The sequence below is a fragment of the Sander lucioperca genome, chromosome 8, assembly GCF_008315115.2.
Source record: "Sander lucioperca isolate FBNREF2018 chromosome 8, SLUC_FBN_1.2, whole genome shotgun sequence".
Lineage (NCBI taxonomy): Eukaryota > Metazoa > Chordata > Actinopteri > Perciformes > Percidae > Sander > Sander lucioperca.
Genome location: NC_050180.1, coordinates 22725063 through 22746253, shown reverse-complemented (window position 1 = coordinate 22746253; position 21191 = coordinate 22725063). Strand labels below are relative to the sequence as shown.

Here is a 21191-nt window from a genome sequence, read left to right as displayed (position 1 = left end):
AAATACCTACTGTAAAAAGTGCTTTCCAGGAGACAGGGTTGATTCTGCAGAGCTCTCTTGTTGTATGTTTGTTTTGCATTCTCAATCCCAGCTGTTGCTGCATGGATTTAAAATAAATGACAGTGTCAAATGAGTTTTACTCTTAAAAGTCCATACCATTGGTGTACTAATCAACACCAGGAGTGTTTATTTGTCACACATTTCACATATTGTTCAGCAAAAAGGTTAGTTGTTTGATGAATGTTTGCAGTAGTAATGGTGGCTTTCTGTATTTGTTATGTATGCATTTATTGTTGCAGAGTGTAAAATGCAATTATAGTAGTAATTATTATTACAGAGTATGTAATTAATTAGATTAATTTTTTGAATCGATTGACAGCCCTAATTATATTATATAATTATTATAAACTCTTTGTCCACAACATAACTGAATTCCTTTTAGCTTGCTAGCATTAGTATGGTAACCTGTTAGCATCATGCTATAATGTTAGTGGCTGTGCGCTGTTCACTTACCAAACCAACCAGTTAACGTTAGTTCACATTCATGAAGTCTTTAATCTAGTAAAAAAAACAACCAAAAAATACTGTTGATGATCTCACCTTTGTGCCGCTTGTCGAAGTTCGTTTTGGAGTGTGGTATGGACTTTTGTTGTTGTTACCCCTTGTTGCTATTTGGAGAAATACAAATGTGGTTCTTCACCAACCGTCCAGTGCCAATTGGCGAAGCAAAGGTAATATTTGTGTTTTATCTTAAGTGTTTTCAAATGGTATCTTTCGGTTTTACAAGAGAAAAGACTTTGAGCCAGATATTGGTGAAGACCAAAACAGAGCTACTGCTGCACCGCATCTGCTGGCTGTGCAAATGTAGGTAACTGGATGCCAAGATGTTAGCTAAAATCATTCCAGCTAACAGTTAGCTTAGGTGTGTTAATACTGTATGTCAGAGGTACATTATGTGCCTTCCATAAAGCCTGTTATGAAGTTTAGCCTCCCATGGTTTAAGAAATGATTCTCATGTGGGTGGCCATAAATACATGTGTGTATGTGTGTGTGTGTGTGTGTTTGTATGTTCAGATTCAAGATTCATCTGTGTAATGTTGAAAAGCTCCAAAACTTTAATGAATCACATATTTTTTTTTTTTATAAAACAGGTGAAAGCAGGGGTTGAGTTTTTTTTATCCTTGCATGCACTGTTAAATGATTTCTGTTGGTTTTACAGATTCCCTCTTACCGCCTACTCCCCCTCATCTTCTTCAATGAGTATTACATAAGCAGGCCGATATTTACACCACATAATGCTGGTTCTCTCAGTGATCTGACTCTAATCAAGTAGATCTAAAGTAGGTCCATCTGCTCTAAGCTATCTCTTGTTTAGCTGTCAAAAAATGTAACTGGTTGTGGTTAATGGTTTATAAGTCTATATTGTTTATCAGTGTTTTTTGCCCCCAATGGCTCCTTCCAGGCAGCGCTGCCTAGGCACTAGGATTAGGCACTGGTTATGATTAGTTAGGGTTAAGGTTAAGGTTAGGGTTAGGTGCCTTGAAGGCAGCGGTCGCAGCGCTGCCTGGAAGGAGCAGTTGGGGGCAAAAAACACCATCGAGCGTCTATATCCTCGATGTTCCACTTCCGGGATTTCTCCGGTGCCTCAGGAAATTCCGCCGGATGCATGTCTTTTCACCGATGTAAGTTTCGAAACAACTTCCTTCCAAAGGCGATTTTGCAGCGGCACTGTGGCTCTGTGTGGAGCTTAGCGGCGCCCAAGACGATTGTGATTGGTTTAAAGAAATGCCAATAAACCGGAGCACGTTTTTCTCCCATCCCGGAATGCTATGTGGACAAGCCAGACCCTCCTCCGCTCTGCAGCGTGTGGTAGATGGAACGGTTTAATAACATTTGTCACATGTGGGACGGGTGTCCAGTACTTCTGAGGGGTATCAGTCTGGTGGTTCTGTAGGACAGGACGGTCCATGGAAAATCTCTTGTACTCAACCAGCGGTCATTCAGTATTCTGTCTTGTAATCTGACAAAAGCTCTGAGCTAAAGATGATGTTCTTTTAACAATGCTTGTTTTCTGATGCTCTCATATATGAATGTATGTGTGGACTGTTAAATAAACCATGACTTGGATAACCTCCAGGTGGACCAGTGTCGTATAACTTGCTTGCCTGTTGCAATGAGTTAGTAACATAATATCAAAGCTGATACTCCTAAAACGGTTTCGTTTATTTGGAATGCAGCCTAAGTTTTTTATTGTTATTTCTCTCTCCTCTAATTAAGAACAAGTGTAATGTATAGTTGTAACTGGATAAGTGTGGGTGGTAAAAGAAGATGATGGATAAATCAGTGATAAAATTGAAAAGAAAAAAACAGCCAGTTAAGGAGAGTACAAACTTGCTTCACCTAACTTTGTAATTCAATTCAAGCAGTGATTCACCTTTTGCGCTCGGGTCCCATTACCAGTCATACAGGTCACTGCAAAGGAAGCACCTTAAACAGAAGTATAATTGTAGGTGGGTCATTTATTGTTCCCGTTATAAAAAGCTTTTTGTTTGGACGAAGATGATACTCTTTCCTCTTTAAAATGAGACATGTAATTTGTGTCCGTGGCAACGCGCCATTCGATTGGATAATGTGTTTATTCATAATTCCCTTGACTGTGAGGCAGCACCAAGTCAACATAAAATTTGTTTCATGCAAAGTTCAGGATACATACTGGAAGATATGTTGTTTCATATTCCAGTTCAGCTAAGATAAGATATTGTATGAAGATATTGTATGACTTGTGCTCTTTATAATGTCTATAATATTGAATATGTGTTTTTCTGTGTTTGCCGCTATGTGTCCAACAGAGGAATGATGATGAGGCTGTGGTGGACCGAGGAGGAACACGGTCCCAACAGGGAACCAACTTCGAGCAGGAGGATCTTGAAGGTACCTGGACTGCACTAACTGCATCTGGAATACAACAAGCTTCAAGCAGTAAACGGCAGCTGTAGCTGAGTCTGCCCACTCTCTCCATAAAACGGCTGCTTTCCTCTTGACAGCTATTTTCAAGTTAAAATACAAGAGCAGAGTGGGAGGTAGAAACTGTGGGTGAGCTGAGTTTGTATCAGCAATTTCATAATCACTGAAAAACATGGACAATCAAAACAAGCTACAAACAGTATGATTTTGTAACATTGGCTAACTAAAGGCCAGCAGCTTTCCCCATCTGTATCTATAGACACAGATAACAAAGCTTTTCAGTTTTAGCTTTTAAGTGAAATTAAAAGGATTCAGCCTTTTAAGTATGAATTTGTCAACATTTTTTGATACCTTTATCTTTAAGGGAAACACAAGCCACTACAGTAATTTATCAAATAATACAGGTAGCCTTTATATATAATATGACACTGTAAGTGTGGGTACTGTGCTCCTCATGCGTGGCTGTTGTATGTGTGTGTGTGTGTGTGTGTGTGTGTGTGTGCACTAATCACATCACTTAAGTAGGTTTGGAAACAACTTTCCATATTAGATGACACTCAACTGAACTGAACTTTGCACCCAAACTAAAAACGTATCGTTAGGTCAGTAAAAGGCTCTTTGTTAGGCTCCTCTTTGCAGTTTCTTTCCAGAGTTCAATAGCACAAAACAACCCACCAAACTGCAAAAGAAAAGTAAAAAAATAAAATAAAAAAATTAAAATTGTCAAAGCCATATGCACTCACTTCATGCAGAATGCTGTCATGTATTGCCTACATGAAAAGGATACTGTAAATAGATACTATACCATACTATATACTATAACCTCACTTTATCACATTGTAATTTCATGCCATACAAATTGAAGAATTCAACAATATTTGTGTATCATTACTTTTTCCTGCGTTTCATTCATCATTAACATTATATGCCCCTGCTGACCAAAATAAGTATTTAGACATGTTTTTTTCTACACAACCGGTTTAGTTCAGAGCTCATTTGAACACAGTTATTCAATTTTATTCAATATTAATTGTTTGTCGGTAAAAGATCACTAATTTAACCTCTGTTTTTATATAGCAAGTATGAAGTCGACACACAATATTATAGTCTGAACTTTTATTTGCATGGACCCAAAAGAGTCCACCATATGTCCTATATTATTTTACACATAATTGGGGACAAGGTGATTTATCATGATGTAGACTATTAAAGAGGGCTTCTTCTGATAATATTTCATTGTACAGCCATAATAGGTGGTATTAACTTGCTGCTTAATGTGGCATGGTACATTATATAGCAGCAATAAACATTTTATTACATATTTGAGCAATGCACTTCATCACAGTAAAAAACACTCAGGATGGAGGAAACCCATGATAAATACTATAAAGCTTGATGGTGTAACAAAGAAGCAGTGCTTTATCATGATCAGTGAAATCATAATGGTTATCACAAGCATGCAAACAGACACATAGACAGGCACGTTGCAGTCCTCTAACTGTGGTGTGATGTGTCCCCAGGCCACAGGACTCTCTACATCGGGGTCCACGTCCCTTTGGGCAGTACCAGGCACCGCAGCCATCGCAGACACCATCACCATGGAAACAAACACAAGAAAAGGAGCATGGACCGGGCCCCCACCTTGTTGGAGGGTAGAGAGTCTCCTGTTTATGGTATTAACTACAGTAATGAACTTGCACACATTATATCATAGAAAAAAAATATTTCTACTTTTGTTCATTATCTCTTACTATCTTAAAATACTTAGTGTGACCATTTCAGTTTAAACCACTCAGTGCAATTTCTTGTGTTCCCAGACACTCCCTCCCAGAGAGTGCAGTTCCTGCTGGGTACTGAGGATGATGATGAGGAGCATATTCCTCATGACCTCTTCACAGAGATGGATGAAATCTGTGTAAGGGATGGAGAGGATTCGGAGTGGAGGGAAAGTGCCAGGTACTGTTAGACTGCCATGTCATCGCAGCATTTACACAAAGACCTGACCTACATGTCCTTACTAAAAGCTCTGATTGAATGGACAAGTCATGCCCACGATCCCACTTATACTGATGAGAGATGTAGCTGTGTGTCTGTGTGTCTAATGTTTGTGTTTTCATTACATTAAGTAATCACAATTCATTGTTGTAATTGCTTGGGGAATTAACTTGTTGTTACTTTCTTTCTTTGATAATTGTCAATGTTAATCAAGATGTAGAATTTATTTATCATATGAATTATGGTCTTCTGCTAAAATGATGCGAGACAATGAGTAAAAAAAGGTAAATGAGCCTAATGTGAGGAGAGAGGGACCCACAATGAATGAGTGTTGTTGTTGCAGCTAGAACAGATGGCCGGCCAGTTTGCCATCGGCTAGCCTCTCTCCTGACTGGTACTCAAACTCCTATTACAGGTGGCTGAAGTTCGAGGAGGATGTGGAGGATGGAGGAGAGCGATGGAGTAAACCCTACGTAGCCACTCTGTCTCTGCACAGCCTGTTTGAGCTGCGAAGCTGCATTATCAACAGCACTGTGCTGCTCGACATGAGGGCTAATACCATTGAAGAGATTGCAGGTAACCATTGTAATGAGACACACTTGTAGCAAGTGACAAAGTTGCTGTTTTTGTCAACTTAAGAACTCAGATAAAGTTGTCTTAGTGACTATTACATTTTGTAAGGCTCCTTTTTCTTAACGATGCACTGCGAAATCTAGGAATAAATTGATGCATTGATTTCAAGTTGCACTCAACTAGAACTGTGAAACATGTATCCAAATACCTTGTCATTGTCTACCTTAGACATGGTCTTGGACCACCAGGAGTTATATTCACCACTGGGAGATGAGCTCAGAAAGAGAGTGCGTGAAACACTGCTGAAGCAGCACCATCACCAAAACCAAAAGAAGCTGGCTAATCGCCTGCCAATTGTACGCTCCCTTGCTGACATGGGTCGACGGACATCGGAGATCCACCTGGACAAGAATGGTGAGGAAAAAAAAATATTTAATGAATGAAGCATTCTGAGAAGGAAGAATCAGTCTTTGGTTGAACTGGCCACAACATGTTAAAATACTGTATGCAAACTGTGAGAAGGAGTCCAAAGTAGAACTTTGTTTTAAAGGGGTCACAAATCAAAAAGGTTGGGGATCACTGCTTTACTGGATTCTGTAATGAATGTGGTCAGTGGTGTTTAAGTGTAGATGCTTTGTAAATGTGCAATATGTGTATGTGTCTTATATGCATATGGTCTTAACTTGCGCATGTTCCATCTTCTCTTCATTCCTGATTCTATTCACCACCCACCATCTGCCCACCCACCTGCCACAGCCCCACTGAAGTCAACAGGTGCTGGTTTATACAATATGCTCTTGCCCCTTTACCAGCTTATACTTAAAAAAACATATTGTAGAGGGGAATATTCTCATGATTCATGTTAATACTGGCAACTTAAAATAGGTTGTTTTTGTTGGGTTGAAGTGGTTGAATTAAAAAGGAGATTAAAAAGCAATGTGCAAAAGTACATTCTATAAATATGCAAAGTTGTTGGCGGTTGATCTTCACAGCACAAGAAATATTTGGTTGAATTCTGGGTTAAATTTAGTTCAGGACATGCTTGTAGTTGGAAGCATTACATGCCTATAGCATTGCCAACTACGTTTTTAAGCTTCAGGTTTGCCAGAATTCCACATGACAAAATTAGTTACGCAGAACAAACCAAACCGTTTTTTAAATAATTTTCTAGTTTACTAGACATCTTGGTGGGACATCATTAGTATTTTAATTTCACTGGTGTGGCATTTATAAGCTTATTTCAAAGGAACAATCTCTGATAAGCTCCACGGCATGTTTGTAGTTGAGTGTATTAAACACTATAATTAGTGTTCATTTTTGACCCTGATGTGTAATGAATACAGAAATTAGGCCAGACCTTTCCAGGCAGCTTGGCAGTAATCATATGAACATGAGCCTGGGTTTTTTGAGACAGCAACAGTGAAATCTTTGTGGATTTATCCACAATAGCACCGGTAGACGTTGTCCTCTGGGATCTGTGTGTGATCCTCACACAGAGATATTCTAGAGATATTATGTATACTTGGTCAATTTCATAACGTTTAGTGAAATCATCAGTTGCTGAAATGTTGAGACATTTTGGAATTTATTCATAATTCTCCTTTATGGATTATCCAGGTCAGATGACGGCCTCCCAGTCTCAGTTAGCGGGTCCAGACGGGAAAGGGGACGTCAGTAAAGAGAACAGTTCTGTGGATTTCAGCAAGGTAGAGTACACACACTGTACAGAATCCCTTTAATATATACAGTACTGTGTTTCTCAAGTTATGGGCATAATGTCCGAAAACTTTTCTTAAGTATTTCCATTTCATTCTACTTTAGACTTCTACTTCACATGTCAGAGAGATACATTTGACAGCCATAGTTACTAGTTAATTTGTAAAGTAAGATTTTATATGCAAAACATATCATCATCTTATAAAATATTATACATTGTTATAGATAAAATACCTAACAATATGTAAAGTTATAAGAATTAGCGCCACCTACCACCTGCAACACAAAAGAATGCTGCCTACGCATTAATGCATCAGCAATAATAATATAGTATTATAATATATAATTGTCACAGGGGCCATTTTTTCTGCATAATGAGATATTTTGATACTTTAAGCATAATTTGCATAATGTTAGGAATAATAAAATACTTTTCTTAGGTAACATTGTGAATGCTGGTATTAATACTTGTAATTAAGTATCTTTATATGTATTGATACTTTTACTTATGTAAAAGATTGTGCATTAAAGTGCTCATATTTAGCTTTTTGGCTTTTTCCCTTTCCTTTATTGTGTTATATATCTTTTTTTGTGCATGTTATAGGTTTACAAAGTGAAAAAGCCCAAAGTCCATCCCAAAGGCACTTACCATCTCCAACAGACAACACTGTTCACAAGCAGCTCTATTGTAGTTCAGCCTTTACTTCCGTGACGAACGTGCGTCACTTTGTTACACACGTTATAATGCTCGCCTAGCTGCTAGCGTGGCGCGCCCTCATACTCTGCTTCTGACTGGCTTGTAGTTTCTGACCTAGGTACTGTGCATGTGTGACTCCTAACAAAGATGGTACAGAAGTGTGATGCCTCACTCGGCAGCTAGAACGGAGAGCTCAACACACAGGGTGAAAAGAGGAGCTGCAGCAATGTGCAGTACAACAAAAATATGGTGTTTTTTGCATGTAAACCTATTCTGATATAACCTCTAAATACAATTATGAACCTGAAAATGAGCATAATATGAGAACTTTAACGTCAGAAGGGACTGATTGCACTTTTGTCAGAGTGGGTATTGTATTGTGGAACTGTCAAGATACTGTATAGTTTTGTATCTGTAACAGTAGCCCAAATGTAATTCTTACTAAATAATCATATTTGGCGAATATGATATATTAATTATGTGTTTCGAACATAGAACAGGAGGTCCTTGTTGGTATTTTAAATGGAAAGGTCATCTAGTAAAGGATTAGGATTATAACCATGCTAAGTATTACAGCCATTAGACAACCACATGCAGCAAACAATACCTTTTGCATAATGTATAGGGGTTTAATCTTTTGTCCAATGTCCAATATTGTTAATAACTGTTTCATGTGCTTTGTCCTGTTCTCCTAAACATTAATGAAATGTGCTGTGCTTATATGGAGTGTGTTTTTTAGAGTTGTTGAATTGAATGTACCTAATCATCCATATTGCACCTTATATATTTATGAACACAGCTGCAATTAAAATCCCCCCTTTGCAGCAGCTGCATATTGTTCTGCATATTATTATTTACTTGATGCACACGGCAAAATAATCACTATTAACTGTGGGATTTCAAAAATCAGCACCATAACAGTATTTATGGAAGACATGGCTCATCAATACATCCCAAATATTCTTTTGGTTGGTTCTAAACAGCCGCACTGGGGCTACATGAACTCTATGAAGGAACAAACAACTCGTCAGACAACACTTGTCAACTCCACATAATTATTGCTGAAAAAGCAACACTTTTAATATTCCAAAATGTTCTGTACAATGCAGTTCCACTTCATAAAAGAGTGTAAAGCATATATAGCTACTGTAAGAGGATCAGTTTCATAGTCGGGGTCAGCTTTTATACGCTTATAAACATCATACTTCTGGGAAATGAAAGATACTGCCATCCGTATAAAATATTAGGCAACAGGTCAAACTAACATCTATATTTTAATAATCCTTTGTAATATTTTATTTTAACACATCTGTGACTCACATCCTGCACAAAGCCTGGACAGCTGGACTGTATTTAGACTCCACAATCCAGTCAAACCATTTCATTTGGGGCTTAATGTGAGGATAAACATAATTAATGACTTATTTATAGAATGCATTATTGACCTTTTTTTACTACTAAGCTAACCACTGGAAAAGGTTAAACCTTTTTATATGATATTCTAAACACTATACTCCCTCTTTCAGAAAGACCTTCATTTCATGAAGAAGATCCCGGCAGGGGCCGAGGCGTGTAACGTGTTAGTGGGAGAGCTGGAATTTCTGAACAAGCCGGTGGTGGCATTTGTCCGCCTTTCACCGGCAGTCATGCTCAGTGGGCTGGCTGAAGTCCCCATCGCCACAAGGTTGCTGTGGGCTAATTCAACTAACCAGTTCAATAAGCCAAAAATATATTTTATTTACTCAGCTGAACCCTGTTTGACATTTAGTAGATTTAGTTAGTTAGACTTAGTTGGTTCTGATTGAGATTTAATTTGTTAATTTATTTAAAAAAAAATAAAAATAAAAAATAAAAATAAAAAAAAATATATATATATATATATATATATATATATATATATATATATATATATTTTTTTTTTTTTTTTTTCTGTTTTTGCCTTTAGGTTTCTGTTTATTCTTTTAGGGCCATTGGGTAGAGCGCTTCAGTATCATGAGATTGGAAGGTCCATTGCAACACTCATGACAGATGAGGTAAGAATTCACTAAAGAACACCTCATTACCATGTTAGCATCCTGCAGGGTTTATTTATTCATTAATGTTTTGAAGAGTGTGGATTGTTTTGAATGTCAACCAGATGTCACACTCAGATATTCTGCAGGCACTTTACATAAATTCACAGTCCAGCAGAACTGAACAAATTCCTGAAGTGGTGGAACATTTCTCAGCATGAAACACAGCTCAGAGCTTTTATCGAATGCTTTTGGCGATTAGTCAGCCCTCATGTCCTCCTTTTTGTCTGGGATTTAGGCTGCCATCCATCATCACTGAGAAGGAAAAGATGGGTTTTGACAAAGTCCAACTTTGTTATACACTCTGTGGAATTTGTAGATTTGATGATACTGGATATTTTATAGTGGATAATTGTGAGTCAGTGATTAACACTGTTGTTTCATAGTGAGCAGGTCCTAAGTGTGTGTAGTATGTTCTGCAAATGGGGTTAAGTAAGTCCAAAGATACAAGTGTGAATGTGTCTGTCTGTTCGATAGTTAAGGTTGGCAAACATTTCCTAGTAGAAAATGCAATTTCTTACCTTATGGCTTCATCTTTGCCTCTAATGCAGTCATCTTACTTGTTGTTTTCCAGGATGCAAAGTCTTATATAATGTTTTTAATGTCCATCTGTTGCAGTTCAGACTCAATGGCAAGTGTTGCCAGGTCATTAAGCCTCCCCTGGCTCACTGTGGAGTGCAAGTTATTCTTTATTATTTTCAGTTTACTGAATGATCTCTCTCCTCCTGCCATAGTTACTGGTATAGTGCTAAATAGCCCCAGTGCAATGCAAATGTCATTATAAATGCGCTCAAGCTTCATGTCATAAATCCTGTTTAGCAACTCCATTAGTGTTCATGATCACTGTACAGTATATCCTTTTCAGAGGGAACATTTGTTTTTCCAAATCGGCCGACCGTGTTTTTTGGTGGCGCACAAAAAAGACTCATACCATTTCCAGGAGAGGGGGTTTTCATTGAGAAACAGGCTACACTTTATTAAAGCAACACTACATGCAATGTTCACTTTTGTTTTAATGGTGAATATATATATATATGTTGGTTCAAAATAAAATTTGATTTTCATTGCTTATATTTAGGATGAACATGATTATTGCAGGCCTCCATGTCCCCCCACCTAGCGGCTGAGCCCCAGAAAGCATTCCTCTTTTTACCCCCTCATGGGCAGCCCTGCTTGCACTGCATTCAGTCAAGGTTTGAGTCAGGAGTGTAGCCTTAATTAACCTTCCCTATTTTTCTGTCTCTAGGTTTTCCATGATGTTGCCTATAAAGCGAAAGACCGCAATGATCTGATTGCTGGAATTGATGAATTTCTCGATCAAGTGACAGTCCTGCCTCCAGGAGAGTGGGACCCATCCATACGGATAGAGCCACCAAAAAATGTACCTTCTCAGGTTTGTAGGAATTGTTTAGCTGGTTTTCTCTTTCAGATTTCATTTGTTAAGATTTTGTACCTGAAAAAGAACCCAACTTGCTGTGGATTGTTTGTTAAACAGGAGAAGAGGAAGAAAAGTAACATTTTACCTAACGGATTAGTAGAGGGCGAAGAGGAAGAGGAGGAAGGTGGCCACGGGGGTCCAGAACTGCAGCGAACTGGAAGGTGTGGAATCACAAAGGGAAAGAACGGGCAGTGTTTTTGTTTAAAGTGAATTCTGATCACCAGTTGAATAGAATGAAGTCTTTTTTTACAGAAGTGAAGAAATATTATTTTAAATAAATAACTGCCTCATACTAAACTCTGGAAATGCAGTGCTGTGGCAGTACAGCATGCAGCCCACTCATTTGCTCACTACGTTGTTGAAGATAATCTATCTACAATTGCACAGCTTCACACAGCACAACATTTATTTTGTTATGTTTTGTAACTGTGCCTGCAGTTAAATACGATAAGGGATTTTAAAAGCCTGCTTTTTCAATTGGGTTATGAAAAAATCAGTGCTTAGAGAAAAAGAATGTATCTAATTGAACGTATACAAATGCTGATATAGGGCACTACATAATGCTTGGCATGTTGAATAATTGTATGTAAATTAAAATATAAAATACGTATTATTTGAGATAATACATTGTTCTTGGGGTAATTTGACATCAGTCTTTCCTTATTATATGCTGTCTAAAATGTACACAGAACTTTTCAAAATCAAGCCAGTAAACGGGAAAAAATATCACTTTTCTACTAACTGTACACCTAATGCTGATTGGCCATTTCTGGGTAAACTTGGTCTGTACTGTGGTTGTAGTCATAACGTGGTTTCCATAGAAACATCCTGCCTGGAGATTTCTATTTGCAGCTACACTTTTCTATGGTAGGGGCCTATCACACTAAGCCACACGTTGGGAAGACGGCAATGGAGGGAAAGCAAGTAAAGGAAAAAGAGAAAAATTATTATTTTAGCACATTTTTTAAGAATAAAGTGAAAATAAATTCATATTGCTGTTTTAAAAAATCAGGGTATCTGTTACAGTAGGCTTTTTAAAATATAAATTTCATGTGTGACAAATTTCCTTTTTATGTTTCCAGGTGGTTTGGTGGTCTCTTTCTAGACATCAAGCGCAAGGCACCCCACTACCTGTCCGACTACACTGATGCTTTCAGTTTACAGTGTGTGGCCTCTTTCCTATTCCTCTACTGTGCCTGCATGTCCCCTGTCATCACCTTTGGAGGACTATTGGGCGAGGCAACAGAAGGACGCATAGTAAATCACATGCCTTTTCCTCTAAATGTTCACAGTGTTCTGCCAAGACTAGCTGTACACTGCTGTACATTAAACCAGACGACAGTTGTAGTTCAATATGGTGAATATTTTTAAGGTAACTATCCATCAATAATCTCTCTGTCCTTTCCCATTCCCCAGAGTGCAATTGAGTCGCTGTTTGGAGCCTCACTGACTGGAATAGCCTATTCCCTGTTTGCGGGGCAGCCCCTGACCATCCTGGGCAGCACGGGGCCAGTGCTTGTATTTGAAAAAATATTGTTCAAATTTTGCAAGTATGTTTTCTTTTTATGTGACTGTACACATAAATCATCTCATTTAAATCTACTATTCATTTAATCTAAACATTGCATCATTTTGTGATTACATTGTCTAAAGTTTATCGGCTTGCTGTGGGATAACTTGTGTGGACATGAATGAACCATCTGGCAAACATCTGGCCTCCCTATAGACCATTAAATGTTCTGATTGTATGGACAAAAGACCATTTCATTTCACTGTGATAATGACTTCCTCCAATCCACCACATTACAGACAGTAAATAATCAATATATGATGTAGTTTGATCTCAAATCTATCCCATTGTGACTTTTCCTCTTTAATCTCCACATAGGGAGTATGGCTTGTCCTATCTGTCTCTGAGAACCTGTATTGGTCTGTGGACAGCTTTCCTCTGTATCGTGCTGGTGGCTACGGATGCCAGTTCGCTCGTTTGTTACATCACACGTTTTACAGAGGAAGCCTTCGCCTCACTCATCTGCATCATCTTCATCTATGAGGCCTTGGAGAAACTTATCCACCTGGGAGACCACTATCCTTTTAACAAGAACAACAACCTGGACAAACTCACCATGTACTCGTATGTGAACACTAATTCTCACACAATATCCTGTACTAAATACATTTCTTGGAGGTACTGTAAATCCCTGACAGATGAGGGATTATTCAGTCACCCAGATGTTCATGTTCCTCCACAGATGTTCATGTGTTGAGCCTTCTGACCCCACCAATGGCACCCTGAAATATTGGGAGACCACCAACGTCACTGCCTCAGAAATCTACTGGGAAGCACTGGAGACCAAGGTACTACCTCCGACAACTTGGTTTTTTAAAGAAAAAAGTAGGAAAAAAGTCAAGAATAAAAAACAAAAAACAAAACGCTTTTTTATACGCACACCAGGGCAGGAATTATTGAGTTACACAAAGACAGACTGAAAGGAGTACTGTGCATTTAGGTTTTCCACCTTAAAGTGGCATATGCCCTCCCAGATGTAGGAAACTGAACGGAGGAGATTAAGGGCATGTGGTCTGGATTATAGTGGATTACTCATTGCAAATCACTATAAAAGCACATTTTGTTTGTACTCAGTTAAGTTTTCTGTGGACATTGATGCTCATAATAAAACATATTTGTTGTAACCTAGAGTCTGCTGATTCTTGTGTATTGCTCATTTTATGATGAGTATAAGTAGCTCTGGCCTCCTCTATCTGTTGTTGCAGGACTGTATTGAAAAGCGAGGGGAGTTTGTGGGCAGCGCCTGCGGTCCTCATGGACCCTACGTCCCTGATGTCCTCTTCTGGTGTGTCATTCTTTTCTTTTCCACCGTCCTCATGTCCGCCTTCCTCAAGGAGTTCAAGTTCAGCAATTACTTTCCCACAAAGGTACAATTCTTCACACATTATCATTACTTGAGAGTGCATTATGATCCAAGCGTGAAGACAGAGCTACCACAGCTGCATAGTGGATTAGTGCAGTGGTACACTCTAGTGGTCAAATATAGATACTGCATAATAGAAACAAGGACATTTGAAAAATGAGGAGCTCCATTTCCTTTAGCCCTTTTGTTTGCATTTACTTTGGGTAAAATAGATGAAACTGAATCATTTTTATATGTTTTCATTTCTATCAGGTGAGATCCATCATCAGTGACTTTTCTGTTTTCCTTACCATCCTTACCATGGTATTAATCGACTATGCCTTAGGTATCCCTTCTCCAAAACTACAGGTTCCCAGTGTGTTTAAGGTGAGGTAGTCCGCAAAAGAAGATTTTATCAACAAATTGCGGAGTAACATAATTTTTCAACAAGCTGCTAATTATGTCTAACCAACAACAAACCTTTTTTAAATTTATTTTTATCAGCCAACCAGAGATGATCGAGGTTGGTTCATCAACCCGCTGGGGCCTAACCCCTGGTGGACCACAGTCATTACAGTGGTCCCGGCTTTGCTTTGTACCATCCTCATCTTCATGGACCAGCAGATCACAGCTGTCATCATCAACAGGAAGGAACACAAACTCAAGGTACTTTAGCATCCCAGCTTGGAACCCTGGTTGCAGACTGCAATACTAAGATTACTTAGTGTACTGTATAGCATCTTGTAGACATGCTGATTTGAATTCAGGATGTCTGAAGGTGCTTCAAAATTTGCTCAACTTCAACTTTATTTAGTAGTGCTTTCCCCCTTCAGAAAGGCTGTGGGTACCACCTGGATCTGTTCATAGTGGGGGTGATGCTCGGTGTGTGCTCTTTGATGGGCTTGCCCTGGTTCGTGGCAGCCACCGTCCTCTCCATCAGCCACGTCAACAGCCTGAAGCTGGAGTCGGAGTGCTCAGCTCCTGGGGAAGTGCCCAAGTTCCTTGGCATCAGAGAGCAACGCTTTACCGGCCTCATGATCTTCACGCTCATGGGCTGCTCTGTCTTCATGACATCTGTGCTGAAGGTCAGGCACTGTCTTTTTATTATTTGGGCATTTTCATCCATGTGCAGTTATTCTTGTATGTATCTAGTGTGATTGAAAAAAATCCCTCTGTAATTGTTCTATACATTTCTCAGGGCTTCATCATTTAGTATTCCTGCTAAAATAAAGCAGTTCCTGGCATATATAATTGTGTTACTGACACAACCCTTTTATTGTTCCTCAGTTTATTCCTATGCCTGTGTTGTATGGAGTATTCCTTTACATGGGAGCATCTTCTCTCAGAGGCATTCAGGTAAAATACTCTATTTAATGCATCTTTTTATCTCACAGTATAATGTATCAATAGATGAGGAAACACAATGATAACACCTTGCCTTATAACATTTGATATGACTGACTGGTTTTAGTGGACCAAATCTAACTGATGTTGCAAGTTAATAGCATCTCGCACATAACAACAAATATGTTTTATCAGCTTTTATTTGTTTAGTTCCTAATGTGATTATCACACACTTCCTGTGACAGACCTGTGCAGAATTTCGGTTGTAAATATGAAAATGTTTTGAGATTATCTGCATGGCTAAGATTTGACAGACAGTTGGCCAGTGTGGTTACATTTTAATTTGTAGACGCTCCTACCGGATAATCTGTGTAGACAGTTAATTCTCAGCGAGCCATGATAGGGGATCATCTCTATATTGTCTGGCTGCCCAGATAAAATGTGTTAATTGGCCTCTAGTGTGTTCCCAACATTTAGAGAACACCTGGCTGTTCTTTAATTGCACAGTTTACTTCTTATTTTCTTCACTTAAAAGTACTTTCTATTATTGGTTTTGAAAACTATATTTAGACAAACACTTTTTGGAATAAAGATCTTTATTGCTCAGGAGTCCTATGCTTTTTTTCAATGGGATCCAGCTTGTTGTACTTACACATCCGGCAGACACAGAGCAACTTTTAGCTCGATAGATGTTGGACTGTCCCCCAGCTAGTCATTAACAGTGTGTGTCTGTCTGCTGTTTGATGCTGAGGAGGCAATGCATTGTCGGTTTGTAAGAGCTGTTTTGTTAAAAAAGGCTGCCAAAATGAAGACCTTAAAGATCATAAAATTGCTGCAGAACTGTATTCTCTCTGGGTTTTAGGAACCTTTTACATCACATGTGCATGTAATATGTACCTGTGGTTGTTGTAACACCTTTCAAATGGTTAAGATAGATGAGATAACTTAAAGTGGCTCTAATCAGTATTTTAATGCGCATTAGGTTTTCAAGTTGTCCGTCCCATTCTTGTGAACGCCATATCTCAGGAACGCCTGGAGGGAATTTCTTTAAATTTGGCACGAACGTCCACTTGGACTTAATGATGAACGGATTAGATTTTGGTGGTCAAAAGTCAAGGTCACCTCATAAAACACTTTTCACATAAATGGGCGCCTGGATAGCTCAGTTGGTAGAGCGGGCGCCCATATATAGAGTTTACTCCTCAACGCAGCAGGCCCTGGTTCGACTCCGATCCGTGGGCCTTTGCTGCATGTCATTCCCTCTCTCCCTCCCCTTTCATGTCTTCTGCTGTGCTCTCAAAATAAAGGCTGAAAATGCCCAAAAGATAATCTTAAAAAATAAATATAAATGTTGAATAGGATAAAATGATGAAGTGATGACATTTCATATCTAAAAGGTCAACTTCACTGTGATATCATAATGTTCCGTAAAAATGCTTTTATGGCCATTATTCAACGCCATAACTCAGAAAAAGAAGGGGGGATTGTGATCATATTTCACTGATACTGAGTTTCAGGATATTGTCGTTGCACCATTTGACGAAGCTCTCTATCAGTCCAGTCAATATAGTGATAATTTCATTTTACCAAGAAATACACTTAATACCTTTTATTACACAAGTCTTTACTACAGATCTGTTTTGTAGGACTAGATGTATTTATCCCTAGATGTATTTATCCCTTAGTTACATACTTGAGACAAAACTGCTAAAAAAGACTCTGTGGGATGGTCGAGTGAAAGATATTATTTTATATGAATCTGGACAGACAGTTATCTGCAACTTGAACTGCATGGTGGTAATTCTATTTTATGATAACAATGTATCAACTGACAATGTGAAAAAAATGTGAATGTGGTCGCTAGCAGTGATGAAACTACGGAGAATAATCACCTGAATCTGCAGCTCCCCTTGGCTTTACAGAGGTTTATAACGAGTTTCAGCTAATTGCTTAGCTGTCAGGCCTGTGACTTTACTGTTTTGGTTCACTGTCATCACTCTCATACAGTCATCTTTGGCTGCTACAGGCAGCTGTTTTCTGAAAACCCACTGTACCTGGTCACCACCAAACAGCAGACGGACACAGCTTGACTAGGGAGCCAGATATTTCACTCAGGAGTTGGTAGAGGCCAAAACCAGATCTAAAGGAGTAAATATTGGACTTACATTGGGCAGGTGGACTCTAATTAATGATAATGTTGCGCTGTATCTGCTGGATGTGTAAATAAGCAACTTTTTGCCAACATGTTTGCCATATCAGCTTTAAAGGGGATGATATATCATTGTTATTGTCACAACTTGTTTCAACTGCCTCCCAGTTTGCCAAAAAAATAATGAGGTTCAAGAATTGTTTTATCATTTATCCTCTCCAGTTCTTTGACCGTCTGAAACTGTTCGGCATGCCAGCTAAGCACCAGCCAGACTTTATCTATCTACGACATGTACCCCTGAGGAAAGTGCACCTCTTCACCATCATCCAGCTCAGCTGTTTGATTATGCTCTGGGTCATCAAGACCTCCAAGGCTGCCATTGTATTTCCCATGATGGTGCGTAAACATTTCAATTATAGCATCAGCAGGACGATAACATAGGCAGCAATCTTCTAGTTTACTGTGGACTCAGAGGTTTCTGTGTTTCAATTCTGCAGGTGTTGGCTCTGGTGTTCATCAGGAAGCTAATGGACTGTTTCTTCACCAAGAGGGAGTTGAGCTGGCTGGATGACCTCATGCCAGAGAGCAAGAAGAAGAAGCTTGAGGATGCTCAAGAGGTGCTGTTGCCATCATAAACAAATAACTATGTACAGTTTTATTACAACATGCATGTCAATTTCATTTAGAGTAACTTGATAAATATTGATATGCATTTAAGCTGTATTTTATTTAACCTTCAGGAGGAGGAGCAGAGTATATTGGCAGAAGATGAAGGAGTAGTGCAAGTGCCATTAGAAGGGTGCAGGTAAGTTATATTTTACTTACAAGTAATTTACACACCAGTTTTTTTCTGAATGCCATTTCATGTACAGCACATTTTAATCTGTTGCATAAAGACGAGCAAGTAAATTGTCACCTCTTTTCACAGAGAAATACCCATCATCAATATCACAGATGAAATGTCAAAAGGTTCTTTTGGAAATACTTGGATTGCGAACAGCTAAGACATTTGAGAAATAATCAAAACATCTCAACTCTAAACATTATGGTAAGACTTTTTGCATGGTTGAATATATAGTATACTCACTCATAGCTTATCGTTAGTTTTGTGTTGACAGAGATTAAAAATACATTAAAAAAACCAACTTCTTTAATTATTATGTCTACACTAGGCGTGGGCACTAATAAGCTTAGGTAAACATTCCAATAAGGAAATGCTACTACAGTCGTTTTTATCTACAAGGTTGGCTGCTCATTAAATCTTTGGCTTCTTGTTTTTGTGGAATGTTTTTTATATCTGCGGCTGTTTTAATTTACAGCAATATTTCTAGAAAGCATTATGAGAGTATTTATAAAAGTCAGGCACATCTAACAAAATGTTTTGCACCAAAAAGGTCCAACAAACTGTAGATTAACTATCATTTAGTTGTTTAGGTTTTTGAATTTTAGATTTAAGGAACAATTAGGCATTGTGGGAAATATGCCTATTAACGTTCTTGTCGAGAGTTAGGCGAGAAGATTGATAACACTCTTAAATCTGTACTGTTAATATGAAGCTACAGCCAAAAGCCGGTTAGCTTAGCTTAGCATAAATCATAAATCATTTATTTATTTATCTTGAACAATCAACAATGTTGCAAGACAAAAAAAAAAATTAAATAAAACACAAACAATCAGAATTTACCAACAACAACAAAAAACAAACAAAAACAAAATTAAAAATATAAAAAGGATTAGTTCGAGAAGGAGCAGGCGGAAGCAAATAGCTTATTTGGTCTTGCCCCTTATTTCACAAAATCATATTATTACAAAGTAAATAGATATGCAAATACAGCATACAATACAATAATATACAACAATATCTTTAAATTACAAATTCCAATCCTATGTTTCAGTTTATTCTTTTCTGTATTGGTCAAGTAATGATGTCTTCAATCTATTTTTGAACTGAATGATATTATGGCTCTGTTTGATGTCATTGTTCAGTCCATTCCATAAGGTCACCCCACAAACTGAAACGCACATGCTTTTAACAGTAGTTCGCACAAGAGGTTGCTTGAACATAAAATTACCTCTTAGATGATATCCCCCGTCTCTTACTTTAAACATTGCGCGTATGTTACAAGGTAAATTATTTTCTTTAACTTTAAACATAAATTGTGCAGTTTTGAATATAGCAATGCCCATACATTTCAGCAAATGTGAATTAAAAAACAGATGAGTGGTGTGCTCATAATACCCGATGTGATTTATTATCCTAATTGCTCTTTTTTGCAATGCGCACATTTTTTGTAAGTTGCTTTTGTAGGTATTTCCCCAAACTTCCACACAATATAACATATATGGTACAATAAGTGTGCAGTACAGAGTATGTAATGTATTTTTGTTCAAGATGTATCTAGTTTTGCTCAATATACCAATACTCCTGGCCATCTTCATGCACAGATATTTAATGTGTGGCTTCCAGCAGAGTTTATGGTCAAGAACAACCAGAAATTTATTTTCATAGACTCTTTCAATTGTTTCATTATCAATTACTATTTTAACATCTGTATTTATAGTGCGACGAATAGTGTATTCTTACAGTGCAGACGCTTTGCTGCTTGCTCCTGCCTCTGCTTGCATATTTCTGCTGATAATCTTGCTTTTCCTCTGAGAGAAACTATGAGCAGCGGCTCTTGGAAACTTATAAATCACTGGACTATACATTTTTTGTAGACATAGTATGCTATTGCCATATTTCAACATTTTCTGCATGAGCGTGGCCTACCAATAGCTCAAGCCTGTCCTACAGTGTCTGGAAACGTGGTACTTAGCTAAAGCTAATTAGCAGCAAGATGCCTCCCTTCTCCATGGATGACTACTACAAACTCCTTCAGAAGATTGCAGTTCTGGAAACCAAAATTCACCAGTTAGAAGTAAACGTGGAAGTGAACGGATCATGTGGGAATGACACCACTTTAAAATGGACCCAAAACAATAGACAAAAGTATGCTAACACACGACTAATTAGCACCAACAAGACTACAAAGAAACAGGAAGGCTGTGGAACGGGTAATAAATCAACAAGTGGTAGTCCTACCTGGAACACTATTGGTGCAAAGCCTAAGAGTAAATCATTTTCCTGGGAAATGGAAGGACGACTAATGGGCAGGGCACAGCGCCCTGAGATTTGTGATATGAACGGCTGGCCTGCATTATCATCCAGGCAGAGCGCCTCTTCAACCCCTGTTCTCAGTAGGACACAGCCGCGGACAGCTGCAAAAGGGGAAATTAGCAGCAAAATGCCTCCCCAACAACCGAGTATGCAAGTGGATAACAGATTTGCTCC

At 38.4% G+C, this 21191-nt stretch overlaps 1 protein-coding gene across 2 annotated transcripts in view; it reads left to right on the top strand.

The window, feature by feature from the left end:
* The window catches only part of slc4a10b (solute carrier family 4 member 10b), a 41522-nt gene that overhangs the window by 7274 nt on the left and 13057 nt on the right, over positions 1-21191 (top strand). For both annotated transcript variants that reach the window (XM_031298525.2, XM_031298520.2), the window contains 23 exons: positions 2850-2931; positions 4485-4637; positions 4782-4920; positions 5375-5535; positions 5761-5946; positions 7150-7238; positions 9472-9629; positions 9891-9978; positions 11264-11410; positions 11513-11616; positions 12538-12712; positions 12872-13005; positions 13344-13589; positions 13708-13813; positions 14231-14392; positions 14641-14754; positions 14872-15033; positions 15201-15452; positions 15655-15723; positions 18083-18256; positions 18358-18477; positions 18601-18665; positions 18789-18908. In XM_031298525.2, the coding sequence (XP_031154385.1) occupies positions 2850-2931; positions 4485-4637; positions 4782-4920; positions 5375-5535; positions 5761-5946; positions 7150-7238; positions 9472-9629; positions 9891-9978; positions 11264-11410; positions 11513-11616; positions 12538-12712; positions 12872-13005; positions 13344-13589; positions 13708-13813; positions 14231-14392; positions 14641-14754; positions 14872-15033; positions 15201-15452; positions 15655-15723; positions 18083-18256; positions 18358-18477; positions 18601-18665; positions 18789-18864 (3162 nt within the window). In that variant the 3' untranslated portion in view covers positions 18865-18908. The remainder of the gene's footprint in view (positions 1-2849; positions 2932-4484; positions 4638-4781; positions 4921-5374; positions 5536-5760; positions 5947-7149; positions 7239-9471; positions 9630-9890; positions 9979-11263; positions 11411-11512; positions 11617-12537; positions 12713-12871; positions 13006-13343; positions 13590-13707; positions 13814-14230; positions 14393-14640; positions 14755-14871; positions 15034-15200; positions 15453-15654; positions 15724-18082; positions 18257-18357; positions 18478-18600; positions 18666-18788; positions 18909-21191) is intronic.